The 18158-nt window shown below is 55.3% G+C and overlaps 1 protein-coding gene across 1 annotated transcript in view; it reads right to left on the bottom strand.

Annotated features, from left to right (window-relative positions):
• LOC125917878 (spectrin beta chain, non-erythrocytic 5-like) overlaps nt 1-17714 on the bottom strand; it is a 44647-nt gene extending 26933 nt beyond the window's left edge. Inside the window, exons 1-19 of the mRNA XM_049623971.1 lie at nt 17604-17714; nt 17197-17364; nt 14358-14474; nt 12214-12371; nt 11451-11679; nt 10006-10643; nt 8595-8733; nt 8262-8494; nt 7876-8029; nt 7593-7793; nt 7309-7512; nt 6705-6905; nt 5860-6012; nt 2920-3050; nt 2446-2685; nt 1870-2157; nt 648-888; nt 340-479; nt 65-164 (exon numbers count right to left, since the gene is read on the bottom strand). Of these exons, the coding sequence (XP_049479928.1) occupies nt 65-164; nt 340-479; nt 648-888; nt 1870-2157; nt 2446-2685; nt 2920-3050; nt 5860-6012; nt 6705-6905; nt 7309-7512; nt 7593-7793; nt 7876-8029; nt 8262-8494; nt 8595-8733; nt 10006-10643; nt 11451-11679; nt 12214-12371; nt 14358-14474; nt 17197-17364; nt 17604-17714 (3846 nt within the window). The remainder of the gene's footprint in view (nt 1-64; nt 165-339; nt 480-647; nt 889-1869; nt 2158-2445; nt 2686-2919; nt 3051-5859; nt 6013-6704; nt 6906-7308; nt 7513-7592; nt 7794-7875; nt 8030-8261; nt 8495-8594; nt 8734-10005; nt 10644-11450; nt 11680-12213; nt 12372-14357; nt 14475-17196; nt 17365-17603) is intronic.
• Nucleotides 17715-18158: the final 444 nt, after the last annotated feature.

The following is an 18158-nucleotide window of genomic DNA, read 5'->3' as shown; positions in this document are numbered from 1 at the left end:
GCAGTGATAGACTCCTAGGCACTCCTCTTGGGGAGGCTTCGTGCACCTGGGCTGGCCCCCTCACCTGGAGCTGGAGGGAGGACAGCAGCTGCCTCTTCCTCTGCTCACTCCTCTCCTGGACCCCGGTCCACCGTCCCTGGATGCTCTGCAGCTGCGCTCTGACCCTGGAGGCCAGGTGGAATGGGGGAGGGTCTAGGGAGGGCTCCACTCTAAGGCCCACCGCAGCCTGGGGTGCACCCGGCCGCTCCCCTACTCCCCACACTGTCCCCCGGCCTCAGGGCGACAGGCTTTGTAGGCTGAGAAAGGGCGGTAGGCGCTGCCCAGACGGGCCTTGCTCACTTGTGCGCAGCAGGGTGTCGGCTCTGGGCCAGCTTCTTGCCACGTGCCCGCAGAGCCTCTGCTCGAGGCCCAAGGATGCCCAGCAGGTGTCCAAACTCTTGGTGCTGCTGCAGCAGGCTCTGGGCCTCCCCCACATCCTCCTGGGGGTGCAGAGACCTGGGGTCATACTTGGGATGACAGGGGTCAGCACCCTATCGCCCACTGCCATCCCAGGGCCGCCAGCACCCCTTCACCCCTGCCTACTGACTTCAAAGCTCCCTCCAGTGATGGGGAAGCATCACCGCAGCCCTGTATTCCAGACTTCCTACCCCAAGGCGGCCCTGCCGCAGGAAGGCCTCGTGGCTGGCACAAGTGGCAGTGAAGTCATCTACATCTCTGCTGAATCTATGCAGCTCCAGCTCCTCCTGCAGCTGCTGCCGTCTCTGCTCCCAGGCGGCCTGCAGTCCCCAGCCTCGCTGGCTCAGGAGCCTCAGAACACGGGCCACCTCTTGGGAGTCCGGAGAGTCCGAGGCTGCAATGGGCTGGCCCCGGGCCTCCAGCTGCTGCAGCCTATCCAGGACGACAGGAAGGTGGTCAAACCCCATCTCCTTCTCACCCCGCTTCCTCCCCTCTCACTGGGTCATTTTGGAGCTCTGATAGAAGGGTAGCTGGCAGGAGGTCTGAGGCCGGTTAGACCCACTGGTTCACTTGTTCCACGGGGCAGCTGTGCCCTGGCCCACTAGTGATGCACAGAACGTAACAGGCCTCGCACACTACTGAGGTCTCAATACTTTCTCTGCTCCCGGTTTGTTACACCCTTGCTCCGGGGGAGCATCCCAATGCCGATGCAAAGTCAAGTAGAAACAGCACTCAAACCGCATACATGCCTGACTGCAAGGCCACTGCCAGGCCATGAGTATTTACAAAGGGCCCACAGGCACACAGCTTGAAGGCTCCACTTCCTCTGAGCTGATGCTGCCCTGAACCATTTGTAGAGTCTTGAGCACAAAGGACGGGATGGATTCAGTGACCACCTGGCTACCTGTCAGGGTCTCTCGTGCAGGGCACAGCCTGTAGACTGTACCGGGTGACCCTGACTGCCTGAAGACCTGTAGCATCGTCCCCGCAGGAGGAGAGGCGTTGCCATGCTGAGGAGTTGGGTATCTTAGTCCCATGGGGGGAGGGGAGGTGGTCCTGAGCCATCTGACTCCAGGGGTTCCCATTCTGGTTACCCAGAATTGCTTGGGAGACTAGGCTGTCCTGATTTCAAACAGTCCATCAAGTTCACCTGGATGGGGTATGGCCAGGTCTACACTTGACAGAACCTTCCAGGAAGTTCAGATTCTGCCCTGTGTCCCTCCCTGAAGCATTCAGGACGCCGGACCAGTGGTTACGTCCCCCTCCTTAAAGCCTGCCCCAAGCACCTGTTGGACACCAGCCTGGACTACAACCCTGAGTGATGCCCTGCTTCCTGCCTCTCCCTCTCTGATGTCCTGTCCCCACAGGCCTTAGCCGGCCTGAGGCACATCCTATCCCGCCTCCCGTCCGGACCTCTCCTGCTGCAGCCGTATCTCCTCTAGAAGGTCTCCGTGCTCCATCAGCAGCCTCTGGGCCGAGGCCACGTCCACTGCCTTCTCCTCACTGTGCAGCCGAGCCCAGACGCCCTCCGTCCACAGCAGCAGTTGCTGGCTGTCCTGTAGGAAGCTCTGCCGTGTCCGTACCTCGGCCTGGGCCCTGGCCTGTCGGGCCACGTGCTGCTGTACCTGCTCCAGCAGCCCCTGCAGCGTCTCCACCTGTCCTCTCAGGCACTGATTCTCTGTGGGGCCCGCCTCTTCAGCTCTGGGAGATAGGACCCACGGCCCAGTCAGTGCCCTGCCCTGGTGTCCGGGCTCGGAGTCCCCAGGCAAAGTGGTGTTGACTCTGCACTCCTGCCTCCCCCTCACCGTGGGACAGCAAGCCTGTGTGGCCTGCCCTTTCCCCATGAGCATTTTCTCACTCCGTGTCCCCACCTGTGCCCCTGCCCTTCAGACAGCACATCCAGCCTGTCCTCCAATTTCTGTCCCATTCCTCATGCCACAACCCTGCTCAGTCCTCCCCTGCCTCCCAGGGCCCGAACCCAGGCCATACTTTATGGTGATCCTCTTCAAGTGGTACACGCTTCTCTCCAGTGCTGGCATCTTCTGCTGGGCCAGCTGCAGGACACGGTGGCTGTCCTCTGACTGCCCCAGCTCCAGGGTTTCCAGCTGGAGTGTCAGGTCTCGCAGTTGGACCTGTGTGGATCTGCACTTGTGCAGAAAACTGCACACGTCCGTGGTGCGTGCCAGCTGCATTTCCTTCTCTTTCTTCAGGGCTTCCAGCTGCCCCCACCTGAGCAGAGCGAACAGGGATGTCTCTGTCACAGGGACATCTCCACAGCCATACCGGGGCCGCGGCCGGGGGTTCACACAATAGCTGCTGCCGGGCTGCCTGTCCCCATGCCCTCTCCTGTCTCTGACATGTCCGGTGTTTCCTCCTGGCATCTCCAGAGGCACATCAGCAGGCGTGCAGGCCCGGGCAAAGCATCCAGCCTGTCCCCACTGCTCTGTGCTCCCTCCGTCTTACCTCTGGCTCAGTTCCTCCTGCTGTTGCTGAATTCTGGGAGCATCTTCAGGACATCTCTGCTTCAGCTGCTCAGCAGAGCTGCTGACCTCAGTCAAGCAGCCCCTTCCCACAGCCAGGGCAGTGAGGAAGTTCTGGGAAAAGGAAGACCCAGGGCCTGAGTTTCTTCTCTTCCCACACCGCACTCAAGACTACAAATGACCTGATATGCTCTGCTGTGCAGGTGTCTGAGCAGCATCCCTCTGGAAGGACTGGGGTCTCTGTCCTTAAAGGGCTGGGAGGGCCCTTTAAAAATTCAAGGCTAGGTATCCAAATTATAAAACAAGAAATAAAACTGTTATTATTTGCAGATGACGTGGTATTATATATAGAAAACCCTAAAGATTCCACCAATGAAGTGTTAGAATAAATGAATTCAGTAAAGTTTCAAGGTACAAAATCAATATAAAGGAATATTTTGCATTTCTATACACTAATAATGAATGAATCACCAGAAAGAGAAATTAAGAAAACAATCTAATTTACAATTGCATTAAAAAAAAAAAAAACAACAACCTACGAATAAGTAACTGAAGAGATAAAAGACCTGTACACTGAAAACATCAATGAAAGAAGTTGGGAAAAAAAAAAAAACCCACAAATGGAAATATATTCTGTGCACATGGATTAGAAGAATTAACATTGTTAAAATGTCTAAACCACTCAAAGCAATCTATACATTTACTATAATCCTGATAAAAATTCTAATAGCATTTTTCACAGATATAGAACAATCCTAAAACTTGTACGGAAATGCAAAATCCTAAAATTTGTGTGGAATAGCCAAAACAATCTTGAGAAAAAGAAAGTCTTTCTCAAGACATCAGTTAAGGCAGCACACTCCCTGATTTCAAACTGTATAGTTTACTATAGTAAACTGTAGTAATTATTTATAATGATCAAAATAATGTGGTATTGACATAAAAACAAATAGATCAGTGGAACAGAATAGAGAGCCCAGAAATAAACCCGTGCACATACAGTTGCTTAATTTATGACAAAGGAGCCAAGAATGGGGAAGAGATAGTCTCGTCAATAAATGGTGTTGGGAAAACTGGACAGCCATGTGCAAAATATGAAACTGGATCCCTATCTTAGACCGTACACAACAATAAATACAACACCCAAAACAAATAATCTGCTTGCAAAACAGGCAGAGGACCTGAACAGACATTTCTCCAAAGATGACATACAGGTGGCCAACAGACACAGGAAAAGATGTTCAGCATCAACCCTTATCAGATCACAATAACAGCAAGATGTCACCTCACACCAGTCAGGATGGCTGTTTTCAAAAAGACTATAAATAGGGGCACCTGGGTGGCTCAGCTGGTTAAGCATCTAGCTTTGGTTCAGGTATGATGTCATGGTTCGTGAATTTGAGCCCCACGTTGGGGTCTCTGCTGTCAGTGTGGAGCCTGCTTCAGAATTTCTATCTCTCTGTCCCTCCCCAGCTTGTGCATACTCTCTCTCAAAAAAAAAAAAAAAATGGTTAGAGGGGCTCCTGGGTGGCTCAGTCGGTTAACCGTCAGACTTCAGTTCAGGTCATAATCCACAGTTTGTGGGCTTGAGCCCTGCATCGGGCTCTGTGCTGACAGCTCAGAGCCTGGAGCCTGCTTCAGATTCTGTGTCTCCCTCTCTCTCTACCCCTCCCCGGCTCACACTCTGTCTCTGTCTCTCTCTCAAAAATGAACGTTAAACAAATTTTTCTTAAATAAAAGATTAAAAAATGGCTAGAAATAAGTGTTGGCAAGAAGGTGGAAAAAAGGAAGCCATTGTGTTGGTAGGAATATAAACTGGTGCAGCAACTATGGAAAATAATACAGAGGTTCCTCAAAAAATGAAAAATAGATCCAGCCTATGATTCAGCAATTTCACGTCTGGGTATTTAATCCAAAGAAAATGAAGACACTAATTTGAAAAGATAGCTACACCCCCATAATCATAGAGGCATTATTTACAATAGCCAACATATGGAAGCAACCTAGCGTCCAGTGATGGATGGACAAAGAAAATGTGGCAAAGGGGTGCCTGGGCGGCTCAGTTGGTTAAGCTTCTGATTCTTGATTTCAGCTCAGGTCACAATCTCACTGTTTGGTTCGTGAGATTGAGCCCCCAGTCTGGCTGTGTGCTGATATCAGGGAGCCTGCTTGGGATTCTTGCTTTCTCCCTCCCTCTCTGCTCCTACCCTGATTGAGAGCTGGTGGGTGTACACATGCTTTCTTTCAAAATAAATAATAAAACTTAAAAAAAAAAAAAGAGGGGCACCTGGGTGGCTTAGTTGGTTGAGCGTCTGACTTTGTCTCAGGTCATGATCTCATGGTTTGTGAGTTAGAGCCCCACACCAGGCTCACCAGCCCACTTTGGATCCTCTGTCCTCCTCTCTCTCTGCCCCTCCCCTACTCATGCTCTCTCTCTCTCTCAAAAGTGAATAAACATTTATTAAAAAATAAAATCAAAACCAAATGTGATATACATATATACCACTGTACAAAAGATGGCATTATGCCAAAAGATGGCATTATGCGGTGGGTGAAATGGGTAAAGGGGGTCAAAAAGTGCCAATTTCTAGCTATAATGTAAGTAAGTCATGGGGATGGAATATATAGTTTGGAGACTATAGTTAATAATCCTGTGTTGCATTTTTGAAAGTTGCTAATATGTTGCATACCTCCAACTACTATCAGGTTGTGTATCAATTATACCTCAATAAAAACAAAATAATTCAAGGCCAGATCCCTTGCTTCTTCTTCCCAGACAAGACTACAGTTAACATGGAGAAGTGGGACACAGGAGTGAATAACGGAGAGGCAGGAGCAGGCGGGGAGGGAGAAGGACAGGAATTCGGAAAGGCCGCAGGGCCAAGCAGCCAAGACGCCCACCTTGGCTCCACAGGGGCAGTACCTTATACTTGAGCCGCGTGGCTTCCAAGTCATCCGCCTGGGGCTGCAGCATTTGGAGCAGTGCGGTCTGGTTCTCCAGCCATGACTGCAGCTCTCCACATGAGTCATAGAAGCCAAATAGGGCCACTGCCTCCTCCAACTGAGCTCTGCGGTGCTGAGGAGAGGCCGGCCCAAGGTTGGGGCAAGGGCCAGTTTCTCCCTAGGGCACTCAGAGCAGGACCCCATACCCTTCCCCCCAGGGTGAGAGAAGTCCCCTGCCCCACTGCTGGGCCCTGCGCCCTCTGTTGGAGGTCCAGGGGAAGGAGCTGACAAGAGCTTGATGTCAGGTCAAGGGCCCTGGTAGAGTGTGCTCTTTTGATCTAGCCCTTGGCTCTTAGGGACAAGTCACACTTCTGTGGGACCTGGTGCTGCCTAGCCCCGCCCTTCTCCCCTCCAGGCTCTCCTCCAGCCATCTGCCACTCTCAGCTTCACTTCCAAGCTCCAGGCACTCTGGTCTTTACTCCTCCAGGGCCTCCTGCCTGCCTGGCGATAGGTACTGCCTAGGGTATGGTCTCCCCCATCTCTCCTGCCCTCCCCCTGGCTTTGCCTGCTCTCAACCTCTCCTTGTTCCAGTCACAGCCTAAATGGCCTCCCCTCAGAGATGCCCTCCCTGACTCCCAGCCTGACCTGGGCTTCCATCACACCCACCGCCATCTAATGACCAGTTTCTCCTCTTCTCTGCCTGTGTAAACTCCTTGGGGGCAGTGAGCACGTCCAGTCAACTGCTCTGTCTCTGGACTCCCGGTTCAGGGTCCAGTACAGAGTAGGTGTTCCATGAACATTTCTTGAACAAGAAGTGTTACTTACCTTTGCCAGGGCCCCCAGGCCCTCATAGTCCTGGTTCAAGCAGTCCTGTGTCTGGAGTATGGTGTTAGGGTCAAAGTCAGGGTCAAGCTCAGCGGAGAGGACCATCTTCTGAGTGCTTGGGGGCCCAGAGTGGCAGGAAACCTCACTCCAGGTCCGGAGGTTCCTCGGGCCTTCCTTTGGAGAGCTCAGGGCAGATACCACCTGTGCTGACAGGACACAGGGCAGTGTGTCCAGAGGGGATTCCCCTAAACACGAGGCTTGGCAGGGTGGGGCCAATGGTTGTACCTGGGGTGGTTCCAGGAGGGACCCGATTAATGCATGGAAACTGGTGGGCAAAATGAGCAAAACCAAACTATCCTCAGATGACTTCTACAAGCATGCAGACAAGATTCCACTAATCGGACTGGGGCAGCCAATAAGAAGTTGCTGAGGAGGGGTGGGGCACCCCAAGCCGGAAGCGAAGGTTCCCAGGTCAGGGGCCACAAAAGCCCTCCCATTTCCACCCTCTGTGTGTGGGCATGGGAGAGGGGGCATAGTACTCAGACCACATGTGCATTTGGTGCTGGAGGCCTGTAGTTCTGGATCCTTGCCATCCCACACGTACGGTAAGCGACACTTGGGTTGCGGCCGCCCGCGCCTGCTCGTCCAGTCGCCGTAGCTCCGTCCCGAAGGCGTGCAGGCTACGCTCCAGTCGCTGGTGGCGCAGCAGCAGGGCCGCGGCCGTCTGGTCCCGCCCGCGGGACGCGCTCTCCAGGGCCGACTGCTGCTCCCGCAGCCACGAGGCCGCGTCAGCCGCATCACTGAAGTACTGCGGGCAGGAGGGCAGGCTGGGCACGGGGCCGACCCCACATGCCTGCCCGGCCCCCCCTGCATCCGCAGCCTAACTACCTCCTGGACAAGCATAGCCGCCTGCAGCCGAGCGCCCCGCCTGGCTGTGGAGCCCCGGAGCCGCTGCCATGCGCCCTGCAGTGCCTGGGCCCGCTCCCTGGGGTCTGGCCACGTGGGGTGCCCGCGGGCTCCCAGGTCGCATCCCCTCCGCACGAGATCAGTGCACATGGCCTGGTGGTGGCGGAGCTCGACTTCCAGGGCCTGGCAGGGTGCAGAGCTGGGTGAAGGGAAGGAAAGGGAAGGGCCAGGTGGGGACTGGGGCAGGGCACAGGGTCACACGTACCTTGTGTTTCTGCAGGGCTGCTCTGATCTGGCTAAGGTCCCGGCCCAGGGCTTCATCCTCCACCAGCTGTTCGTGCTCCCTCAACCAGGTTTCCTCCTCCTCACAGTTGTGCAGGAACTCTGCCTGCTGCAGGGTCTGCTCCAGCAAGGTGCGCCTGAGGGATGGCAAGGGGCACCAAAGGGACTGGGGAGGGGGCTCCCCACCAGGCTCAGACACTCCCCCTTAGATAGGAGTTTTCTTTTTCCTGATAACAGGGAACAGAAGACTTAGAGGTGAAGGCCAATGTGGAGGAAGTTGCCAAGTTAGCAGTATTTTAACCAGGGCAGGAGGTAAATTGGGTTCCAGAAAAGTTCTAGAGAAGGTAGGAGAGCTGGGTGAGCTCTTACCGGGCCCTTAGAAGAGACACCAGGCTCCCGTGAAGCTGGGCCAGTGCCTGGGCCTTGGCCTGCAGCACCTCCACAGTAGTACCCAGGGAGGAGTCCAGCTGCGAGGTCTGGAGGCCAAGATGGCGCACATGGGCCCCGTGGGCTGAGACCTGGGCCTCCAGCAGGTCATGCTTCTGCAGCAGCTCCACGGTCTCAGCCAGCTGCTGCCCACAGGCCGTGGAGCTGGCCAGCACCTGGCCAGGGATGGACAAGTGATCACTGCTGTCCCAGAGTGCTGGGTCATCACAAGTGTTGGTGCTGTGTCACCCAGGGGCCTGCTGGTCCAGGGCCCACCTGTAGCTCCTTGAGCTGGTTGGAGGCAGTCTCCACCTCCTGCAGCAGGCTCAGCACAGCTTGCACACCTGCCATCTGCTTCTTCTGCCCTTGGAGACGCCGAAGGAGTTGCTCCCAGCGCCCAGTGATCTCCAGTTGCCTGGAGGATGTGAAAATAAGGGGTGGGGTGGGGTCTTCACTGGGCTGGGATAGGGAAGCCACCTTGGGGTCTACACCTGGTGGGGGTGCTTGGCTGTCATGGAGGAGCCTGAGCCCAGTGACTGGGGGCTTGGAGCATTCTAGCCTATGGCTGTCGGGGCACTGTGTTCCTGCTTCTTAAACACAGGCAGAGAAGCTAGATGGAGGGTCTGTGTGGCTCAGGCCAACAGGGCCCCCAAACCTTTCCAATCTCCATCTCCGATGATAGCAACTCCATCCTTCTAGGTGCCTGGGCTAAAGGGCTTGATAACTGAATTTCTCACACCCCCATCTGATCTGTCTGTAAATCCTCTTGGATTCAAAATATATGCAAAATCCCACCATTTCTCATCACCTGCATTGCTTCTCTGGCCTAGATTATTGCAATAGCTGCATAAGTGGTCTTTGCTTCTGTCCCTTCAGTCTGTGCCTGACATGGCATCCAGAACGATCATTGTCGAACAGGAGTCAGATTGTGCCACTCCTTCATTCCAGCCCTCCCGTGTTGAATTCCCCATCCTTCTGTGAGTAAATCCCATCTTTACTGTGTCCTACAGATCCCAGCACGATCTCTGCCCCCACCCTTTGCCCCTGTACCTCCTTGACCTCAACCACTACTTGTTAACTTTGACCAACAGTGGCCTCCATGCTATTTTCCAAACGTGGCAGGCATGTGTCTTCCCTATGCCTGGTATAGTGTGTCCCCGTATCTCTACAGCTGGCCCCCTCTTCTGGTCTCTGCTTCTTCCTGGTCTTTGCTCAAAAGTCAGTCTCCTCTGGCCACCTGATCTAACCCCCGCCCCCCATGTTGGCACCTCATAATCCCCTATCTTATGTTACCATTTTTTTAAATCACTATTGCACGTACTATATATCTATTTTAATTTGTCTGTTTTCCTTAGTAGTGTGTAAGCTCTGTGAGGGGAGGCATTATGGTTTCTCCTCCTCACTACTCAATCTCCAGTGCCTAGAACTGTGCTTGGGACGTAGTAGACAACAAATACTTGTTCAGTGAATGAGTTGGTAAGAAGTATCTAGAAAGGGCAGTGCTTTACTAAAAATGGGGAATTGAGGGCGCTGGAACTTCAGGCATCGGTGGGAGTTAGATCTTTTAAAGAGAGCCCTGAACCTATAGATCAGACCTCTATGGCCAGGAATGGGCACAGGTAAACATAGGGATATGATAGGAAGGCCTTAGCCTGTTTTGAGGATGATTTCCGCACCCCAGGCTCACCTGCGGGCCACATCTGCCCAGCCATGGTGCTGCTCCTGCTGAAGGATGTCTGCAATCTCGGCCAGGGCCTGGAAGCGCCCCTCCTGGGGCAGGATGCTGGCCTCCAGCATGCCCAGTCTCTGGGCAGCTGCATCCACTGTGGCCAGGCTGGCTGGCGGGGCGGCAGCTGTGGCCTGGTCCAACATTTGCTCTGTGTCCGTCAGAAAGTTCTCCCTGAGGGCTGCCTTGCGCTGGAAGCGCCGGGCCAGGGTTTCCAGCCGCTCTAGCTGTAGGATCCTCTGCAGCAGGGCCTGGCTTCTTGAGGCCTCTGCCCGCTCCAGGACTGCCCAGCGCTGGGACAGCTCTGCGGGGCCCAGGCCCTCGTGAGGCAGGAAGAGCCTGCGATTCTGGGCTCGGAGTGCCGTCTGCAGCCGGAAGAGCAGGGCCTCTATGGCCCCTCGCTGCTGCAGCCGTGGTGGCTTCTCCTGGGTGCGGAAGAAGGCAAAGGCCACCAGTAGCTGACGCATGGCAGGCAGGGAGTCTGGGAAATCCCGTGCCTCTAGCTGCACCTCCTTCTCTGCAATCCAGCGCAGCAGGTCGGCCACCAGCTGCTCGTACTGGGTCTGCAGCTCCTCTGTCTCCTGGAGCTGAAGCAGGATCTGGGGGAGGCACGGGAAGGCCTCGGGCAGCACCTCGGGGCAGGCCCTGGAATGGAGGTGCTCCCCTTTTGGATGCTCGGTGACTGCCAACGTTGCCCAGGTGGGTGGAGGCTCTTTCCCCTAGCTGAGGTTGCACTAAAGTGGGGTCCTCCCAGCCCCCAGAGAATCAGGTTTGCCTGCATTGCACACTTAGACCCAGGAGTGTGGGGCACCCGCCCTGCTTTCCTCCATCTTATTTTACCCCATTTGGCCTCACTTCTGGGGAATACTATTCTTTTTCTGAGCCACCTTTCCCTTTCCTGAGGCCCCCACATCCCTAAAACAGCTCAGAGCCCTTGGCCTGGATCTTCTCCCCCATGCCCAACCGAGACACCAACCCTGAGAACAGTCTCCCCAGGCTTCCATGCCTGCCGCTGTGCCCAGAGTATGAGAGCCCCGAAAACATGGACTGCGCCCAGCACAGCTGCTTCTGTGCTTGTCCTTGCAGAGTCTGGCTCTCTGAGCCTTTCAATCTCATTAGGGGCTTAACAGCCTACGAGCAGGGGGAGAGGGGAGGGACTGGAGAGGATGGTGCTCACCTGGCTTTCCCTGTTTGCCAGGCACTGTGCTCACACTCCCAAGCACTCATAGCAGCCTTCTGTCACCCCAAGCATTATGGGCTCCAATGGACAGAGGACGCACGGTAAAGTTAGGGGACATGGCCAAGGCCACACAACTAGGAAGTGGCAGACGCAGGCTTTAAACCTAGGTCTGACTCCAGAGCCCATGCTCATCTCTCCTCGAGGCCACCTCTGCTCTTTCACCAACCTTAGCGAGTCTCCTCTGGACAGTCTGCTCGTGGTGCAGGCGGGAGAAGTGGTGGTAGTAGAGGGAGACGTAGGTCATGATGGAGCGTTCATCGGGCTGGAGAGCAGCCACGTCCTCGGGGTCCAGCAGCTGAGCAATGCCCAGCTCCTGCTCAGCTACACGGAAAGCCAAGTCGAGGTTGTGTAGTGGGCGCTCGGGACGCAGGGAGCAGTAGTCAAGCAGGTCTGGCCTGGACAGAAAGCAGGCAAAGCTCTTCACCAGAGAAATTTACTGCTTGGGTTTAAGTGGACTTGTTACAAAGGCAAGCAAGCTCCTATTGGCCACCCGGGTATTGGTTTCCCCTGCCGGTAACCTGAGACCCTAATGAAGGAATAGGGCACCTGTAGAGAGAGGAACGCTAATTTCGCTCAGGGGCCTGGCTTGTGGGTAGGGGGAGAAGCTCAAAAGGGTAGGTACTTGCGAGGGAGAGGACTGAGAATAGAGTCAGCGATGACACAGACATTGGAGAAAGGCAGGGGTCAAGGCAAACCTGGCCAATTCCATGAGGTTTCCTAGGAAAGGGCGAGGGCCTTGGCCATCAGCCATCTCTACTCCCAGGTCCAGGGTTCAGGGCCCAGAGGGATGTGGGAGATGAGCAGGTTGAGGACCCAAGCCCATTCTCGGTAGTCGGCTTGGTGGTGAAGGCCTCCAGGAGGGAGGCTGAAGCCGGCCTCAGGCCAGGTCGGGCTGGGAGGGTGCTGGGTCTGCTCTCCCTCACGCGCACCTGTGTGCATGGATAAGGGCACTGAAGCCGAGTCCGTCACTCCAGCTGTGGGAGAAGTCGGTGATGTTGACATTGGCATAGCAGGCCGTCTTCCGCTGGCACCAGACCAACAGAGCTTCCTTGGCAGACAGCAGGGCTGCGCTGGCCCCAAACTCCTCCTGGAAGGGCAGGCAGGATGGTGGGTCAGCATGTGACAGCTGAGAAGGCAGCGGAGCCGGCAGGCCGCCAGAGAGGCGGGTCAGGCCTGGTTGTGATCCTTCTCCCCCCGCCGCCTGGAGGCAGGTGCAGACTGCCCTCTATTCGGAGCACCTGATTTTACTTGATTTCATTTGTGGTGGGCAGGGACTGGGGATGAGAGAGAAAGCTTCTTCTTCCAAAGAAGTGTGTTTCTCTGCCCTTCTGATGGGTGGGGCATTGTGCTAACTGACCCTGGGTCCCAGGGAACTGAGGCTGGGGTTTGTTAGACTGGCTCCAGGTTCCCTTGGGCTGCCTTCCAGCCAGGTCCAGGGCCCATGCACAGGGCTCTCCACCACCCACACGCAGCCCTAGGAAGCCGGCACTATTTCCACTCTAGGGATGACATGAGGAGGTGCAGAGGAGTATTTAGGAAGCTCCCCAGCATCCCTCCACCGACAGGACAGGGACTGGCCTGACCAGGAAAGGCTGGCAGCTCACCCGTCTACTGCCTCGATGCCTCACACGGCTGCTGAGGGCAGAATCTGAGTTGCTTCTTCACGCTGGGCAAGGACATCTTCACCGGGTTTCAATCCCCTCCCACCCTCCTTGTTCCTCCTCCTAAGAATTTCCTTTGTTCTGTACTCTCGGGTCCACCTGCCCCCACCCCTGCCCCACCCTCTCTCTTCTCAGTGCTTCTTTCCCACCTCCTTTCTCCCTTCTACTCCCCCTCCAGCCTCCATTCCTGCCTCAGTGGTACTCTTCTCCCCCCACTCCCTCCCTCACACCCCAAAGTTCCTTCCCTTCCCCTCCTCCCCCAACTCGTGCTTCCTTTCATTTGCTCCACTTCTCCACCAATTCCTATTTATAAACTCAAAATATCAAAGCAGGGCAGGCTGCATCTCCTCTCTTGCCCTTAGGGCCCCGGAGCTGCGGTGGGCAGCAGTGTAGGGCGAAGCGTCCAGGCCTAGAGCAGATGCCCTAAGTAGCTGGACTAGGCTGGCAGACAGGAACCAGGAGAGGTTCTAGGCATGGGCGTGGGAGGGAACAGAGTCAGCCTGGTCCAATTATGTCTGTTTTTCAGGGAGCAGAGCCTGAGAGGTCAGGGAGCAGGGTGACTGGTCAGGAGACGATGCACCTGCTGCCCCCCCAGGGAAAGGGCAGCTGGGGCACCTGGAGCTGGCTTGGGGGACCGAGGAGGAGAGGGTAGCTACGTGAAAGGGCTTGAGGCCAGTTAGAAATTCATCCATCCATTCAGTCATCACATAGGCCCTAGGCTCTGGGGACACAGCCAGGCAAATCTCCTGTTCTCCCGGGGCTCACAGTCAGATCATGGGCTTCAGGGGTCCTCCGGGATTTGAGCCAGATCTGTGGCTTCTTTTCATTCGGATTTCATCCTCTAGGTTGGCTTTTCTAACGCATTGGAATTGAGTCTTAGGTGGGGTTTTGGAAACCCCAATTGGAAAAGTTATGAAAATTGATAAATATAAGGACTTTATGTTTTTGCTCTTTCCAATTCAGTCCTGAGAAAACAAAAGGTAGAACAGAGGAGGATAGGGGATGGTGTCTTTGGTCTTCAGGTGACTGGGGCTTTGGAAACTTCTGGGATTGGGACGCCCTCCACATGTTTAATTTCTCCCAACAGCATATTAGAGGTGTAATGGAAGTTACAGGGTTTCAGTGCCAAGTAGGGAAGAACCAGTCAGGAAATGGCACTGGTTGTCACCTCAACCCCTTACTTGTGAATGGCTTGTCCCAGACTGAAGTTTGTGAACCTAGTTGTCACTTCAACATATTACAGTCTCTCTGACATTCTCAATCCTTTGCCCATGGTTGAAGAGTGGGTATTAATTGTGTGAATGCCAGGGTCTGCTGCGGGGACCCTAACAGGTGGGAAAGCTCTGTCCCCAGGGACCTGAGGGGAGGCTGGGGCTGGGCTGGGTGATTGGGTGTTGGGGGCTGGGACATACCCTGTCCAGGCAGATTTGGGAAATCTGGAAACGCAGAATGATGACCCAGATGAGTCCCAGGATGAGTGTCTGGTCTCCATCCACAATGTTCTCTGGCCCAATGAGGGGTATTGGCACCTGTGGGCACAGTTGGCTGGGCTCAGCTGTGAAGCCCGTGTGCCAGAGGAGTCTCAGAGTAACCAAAAGTCCAGGGCACCTGTTGCCAGATGGCAGGGTCCTGGAATCTGTCCTGCCCCAGGACGTCCCCAAGTGAGAAATAGGCAGGGCACAGGTGAGGCAGGTGAAGCTTTTTTAAATGGTTGCAGCTTTGGACTCAAGTCCTCCTGGGAAAGACCCCAGCCTGGTGAACTGGGCTGGACCACTGGGGTGGGGAACTCCCTGTGTGTGGTCTACAGGTAAACACGGGCCAAGATCGGTGGTTCAGCCATGGGGGCTGGAAATGAGGAGTCATAAATAGTCAATAAATGAACTCAATAGACCACAGCAGCTGTCTGCCTCCACCTCTTAGGGCATCTTGGAATCTCCAGGGGGTGCTTGGGTCCTTGGTTCCCACTTCAATCTCAGCCCTCTTCATTAGTGTTCCATCTCCTGTTAAAACGGCAGATTCCCAGGCCCCACCGATTACTCTCTTGGGCCAGGGCCCAGGATTCTGCATTTGGACAAACACCTCGGGTTCTTCCCATGCACTAAAGTTGAAAACCTGCTGCCCTAGATCTTGCCACATGGACAGGGAGGAGGAGCAAATGAGGGGAGAAAGGAACAGAATAAACATCAAAGCTGCAAGGGACCTGGGCCCCTTCACCTTCTGGATCCATCTTCCTCTCCTCAATCCCAGGGCTCCGAGGCCTGTAGGATTCTTGCAGTTCTTGGGATTGTTAGCACAGGCCTTGGGGCCTTTGTACTGGCTGTCCCTGCTGTCTGAAAATATTCCCCCCTGTAGCCACATGGCTACTTCCCTCTCTTCTTCTAAGTCTTAAACAGCACTTTTTCAATGGTACTTTCAACGGCCACCTTATTTAAAATCACAACCCAAGGACTAATTCCTCCCACTCAAACACACATGCTTGGCCCCCTCACCCCGCTTGGGTGGGGATCTTGGTTTTGTTCCCTAGTGTCTCCCTAGCAGAGCGTCTGGCATATAGTGGGTAATGGATAAGTATGCATTAAATGGAGAAAGAAGAGGAGAGACTCCCATAAGACCTGGCGGGAAGCTGGCTTCGGCCAACCACCTGCCTGGTGGCTGAGGCTGCATCCCTGGGTACTCCCATGGGTACACTTTGTTGTGTCTGTCTGGTCTCTGAAGGGTCCACCCCATGCTCCAGCCTTCTCCTGGCACACCTGAGCCCTTCTGCGCTCACCTCAGCTTGGAGTTGGAGCATCTGGTCAGTGGGGTGTTGGAGTCTGCTCATACCAGCTTCTGAAGGCTGATCTTCCCGCTTGGTGTTTGGTGATACCCCACTGGTAGCTTGGAATCAGCCGTGGTGGGGTATCAATGCCACAGAAACCGGCAGGTGCTACAAACGAGGGCTTTTATTCTCTCTGCCCCGAGAGCTGATTGGTAAACATTTACCGGCGCCCGGTGACCTGGGTTAAAATCAGTTGTCTTCCCTGAAACTGCAGGCCCCTTGCAGTTGGGTCTGGGCTTTGCTGATTGTGGTCCCCAGAGCCTGGCATGGAGTGTCCAGCAAATGACAAGGTCTCCAGAAATGAGTGCACCCCACATCCTGCTACTCATCAACCCTGTGTTGGGGTAACAGTATGTACAGTGGAGGCAAGCTGTCACCTTCACAGACTATGTATCAGTGACATGCTATGTATCAAAGCTCGGGGGGAGCTGCAGAGCCTCTGATGAGGGCCATGGGGCTCCTACTCTTCCCACGTACCTGAAGGGGAGGGGGCTGGTTCACAGGCTATTGTCCCTGGGACCAAAAAGAGCATGGCATTCTGTGACTGTCAGCTGTCTGCTCCTCCCTGTGCTTGGGGACCGCAGTGCCCCTGTAATTTGCTTTGGTTTCTTACCTCCCTGGCCTCTCTCCAGCATGCCAGGCTCCCAGGGGCTATGACTTCCAACCCAGGACTTAAGTGACACTCAGGTTCAGCCCAGCCAGTTCCAGCTCAGTGGCTTGCAGCCTCCAGGAACAGCCACCTCATGGGTTCAGTCCCGAGCCCAGGAGCCCTATGGGCTTCCCAACCTGGTTCTCAGTATAAATCACCCTTGTCCAGCCCCCTGACACTGGCCATGAGGGTCCTTCCATGTCCCTGGAGCTTTTGCCTCCTTTTAGTGACTATTTCTTTGGGCTCTTTCTTTCAGGAGACTCTGCCTCCCTCCTGTTTGCTGTGGTCCCTCGCTGCTAAGTGATCCAGCTTCTCTAAGGAAGACCTGCACCCTCTGCTGCCTGGCTCAGTTTCCAGGGTTCTTCTCCTGTGTTCTACCCTCAGTCTGCCTCCCCCAACCCCGCATCCAGGATCTGCTGGCCCACTTACCATGGGTCTTGCCTGGTAAACTTCCTTATTTAGGAAAGGAGAAGTTAGAAGTACATGGAATCTGCCTGCTGAGAATTCTCTGATTCCCTTGTTTCAGTCAACAGCATATTTCAGTCCCGCCCACGGGGATGAAGGCTGTTTCTGCTCCCACCGGTTTGGGGCCCTCTAAGCTGGCAGTACTGTTCAAGGAAGGGCTTTGCTTTCTGCATCTCTGTATCCTAGCTGCTATTCCCGGATTCAGGCTCCAGATCTTCTGCTCTGCCCTGGCCAGCCCAGGAAAGAAGATCTGGTAGTCCAGCCTGTCCCTGCTGCCCACCCCAGCACCTGGCCCAGAAGCCCTCTCCCCGGTGCCCACCTTGGCCCTGAGGAAAGCCAGAGCTCGGCTGCTGTTCTCTAGGAAGTGTACTCGCATGCGGCCCCGGCTGGGGGGTGGCAGGGTCTCCCCCGAGATGAGCTCCAGCAGCCGCAGTAGGTGGGTGCCATCGGCCAGCTCTGTGTACAGGTTCTGGATCTTGATGCCCACCTGGGAGGGGTGGGGAAGAGGCACAGGGTCAGCCCCCCTCACCTGTCTGGCCTATCCCAGGACCTGGGAGGTACAGCCCAGAGGGTCTTCCTTAAGGAAGGAGCACCGGACTCATCTGTGTTTTGGGGTCTGCGAGACGTCTCAGCCAGATGACCTCACAGTGGGCCCCCAGAGGCCACTGACCAGGGAGCTGGGGGGACAGCAGAGGATGGCTGTGGGACACACTCAGCTACACTCACCCTGCCGTGCTGGAAGATGTCGTTGATCCAGTTAGTGAAAGTCTTCTCCTGCATCCGCATGTGCTGTGCCTGGAGCTTGCGAATGTGGCTCATCTCATACGCGGAGTCCATGGTGGGACAGGGCTGGGAGCACTACCGTGGGGCTCTGTGGCTGGCCCCCTGCTTCAGGCACCCTGTAGCCCCAAGGAGCTGCTGGGGACTGTGGGGCTGACCAGCCCTGGGGCCTGCAGCCTTATGGGGACAAGAGGCCACTGGATATTGCTCTAAGCTGGAGATGTTGAAGGGCATGGAGGTTGGAGGAGGAGCGTGAACTGTCCCCACATCTGATGGTGGGGGGGGGGTTGCAACTTGGGGCCCAGCCAGGTAAGGTTCTGGGGCTCCCAGCTGGTGCCCTGCACTTGAGTGCCTCTGAACCCTTTGCCGCACCCCACTTTCCAGATTCTTGGGACCACAGGGATGGGCTGCTGCCCCTTGGGATGAAAAGCGCAGGTAGAAAGGAAACAGGAAACAGGAAACAGCTCACCTTGGTGTTGTCTGTGCCTGGAAGGAGACCCT

This window comes from Panthera uncia, unplaced genomic scaffold (assembly GCF_023721935.1).
Source record: "Panthera uncia isolate 11264 unplaced genomic scaffold, Puncia_PCG_1.0 HiC_scaffold_270, whole genome shotgun sequence".
NCBI lineage: Eukaryota > Metazoa > Chordata > Mammalia > Carnivora > Felidae > Panthera > Panthera uncia.
This window is presented reverse-complemented; position numbering and strand designations above follow the sequence as displayed.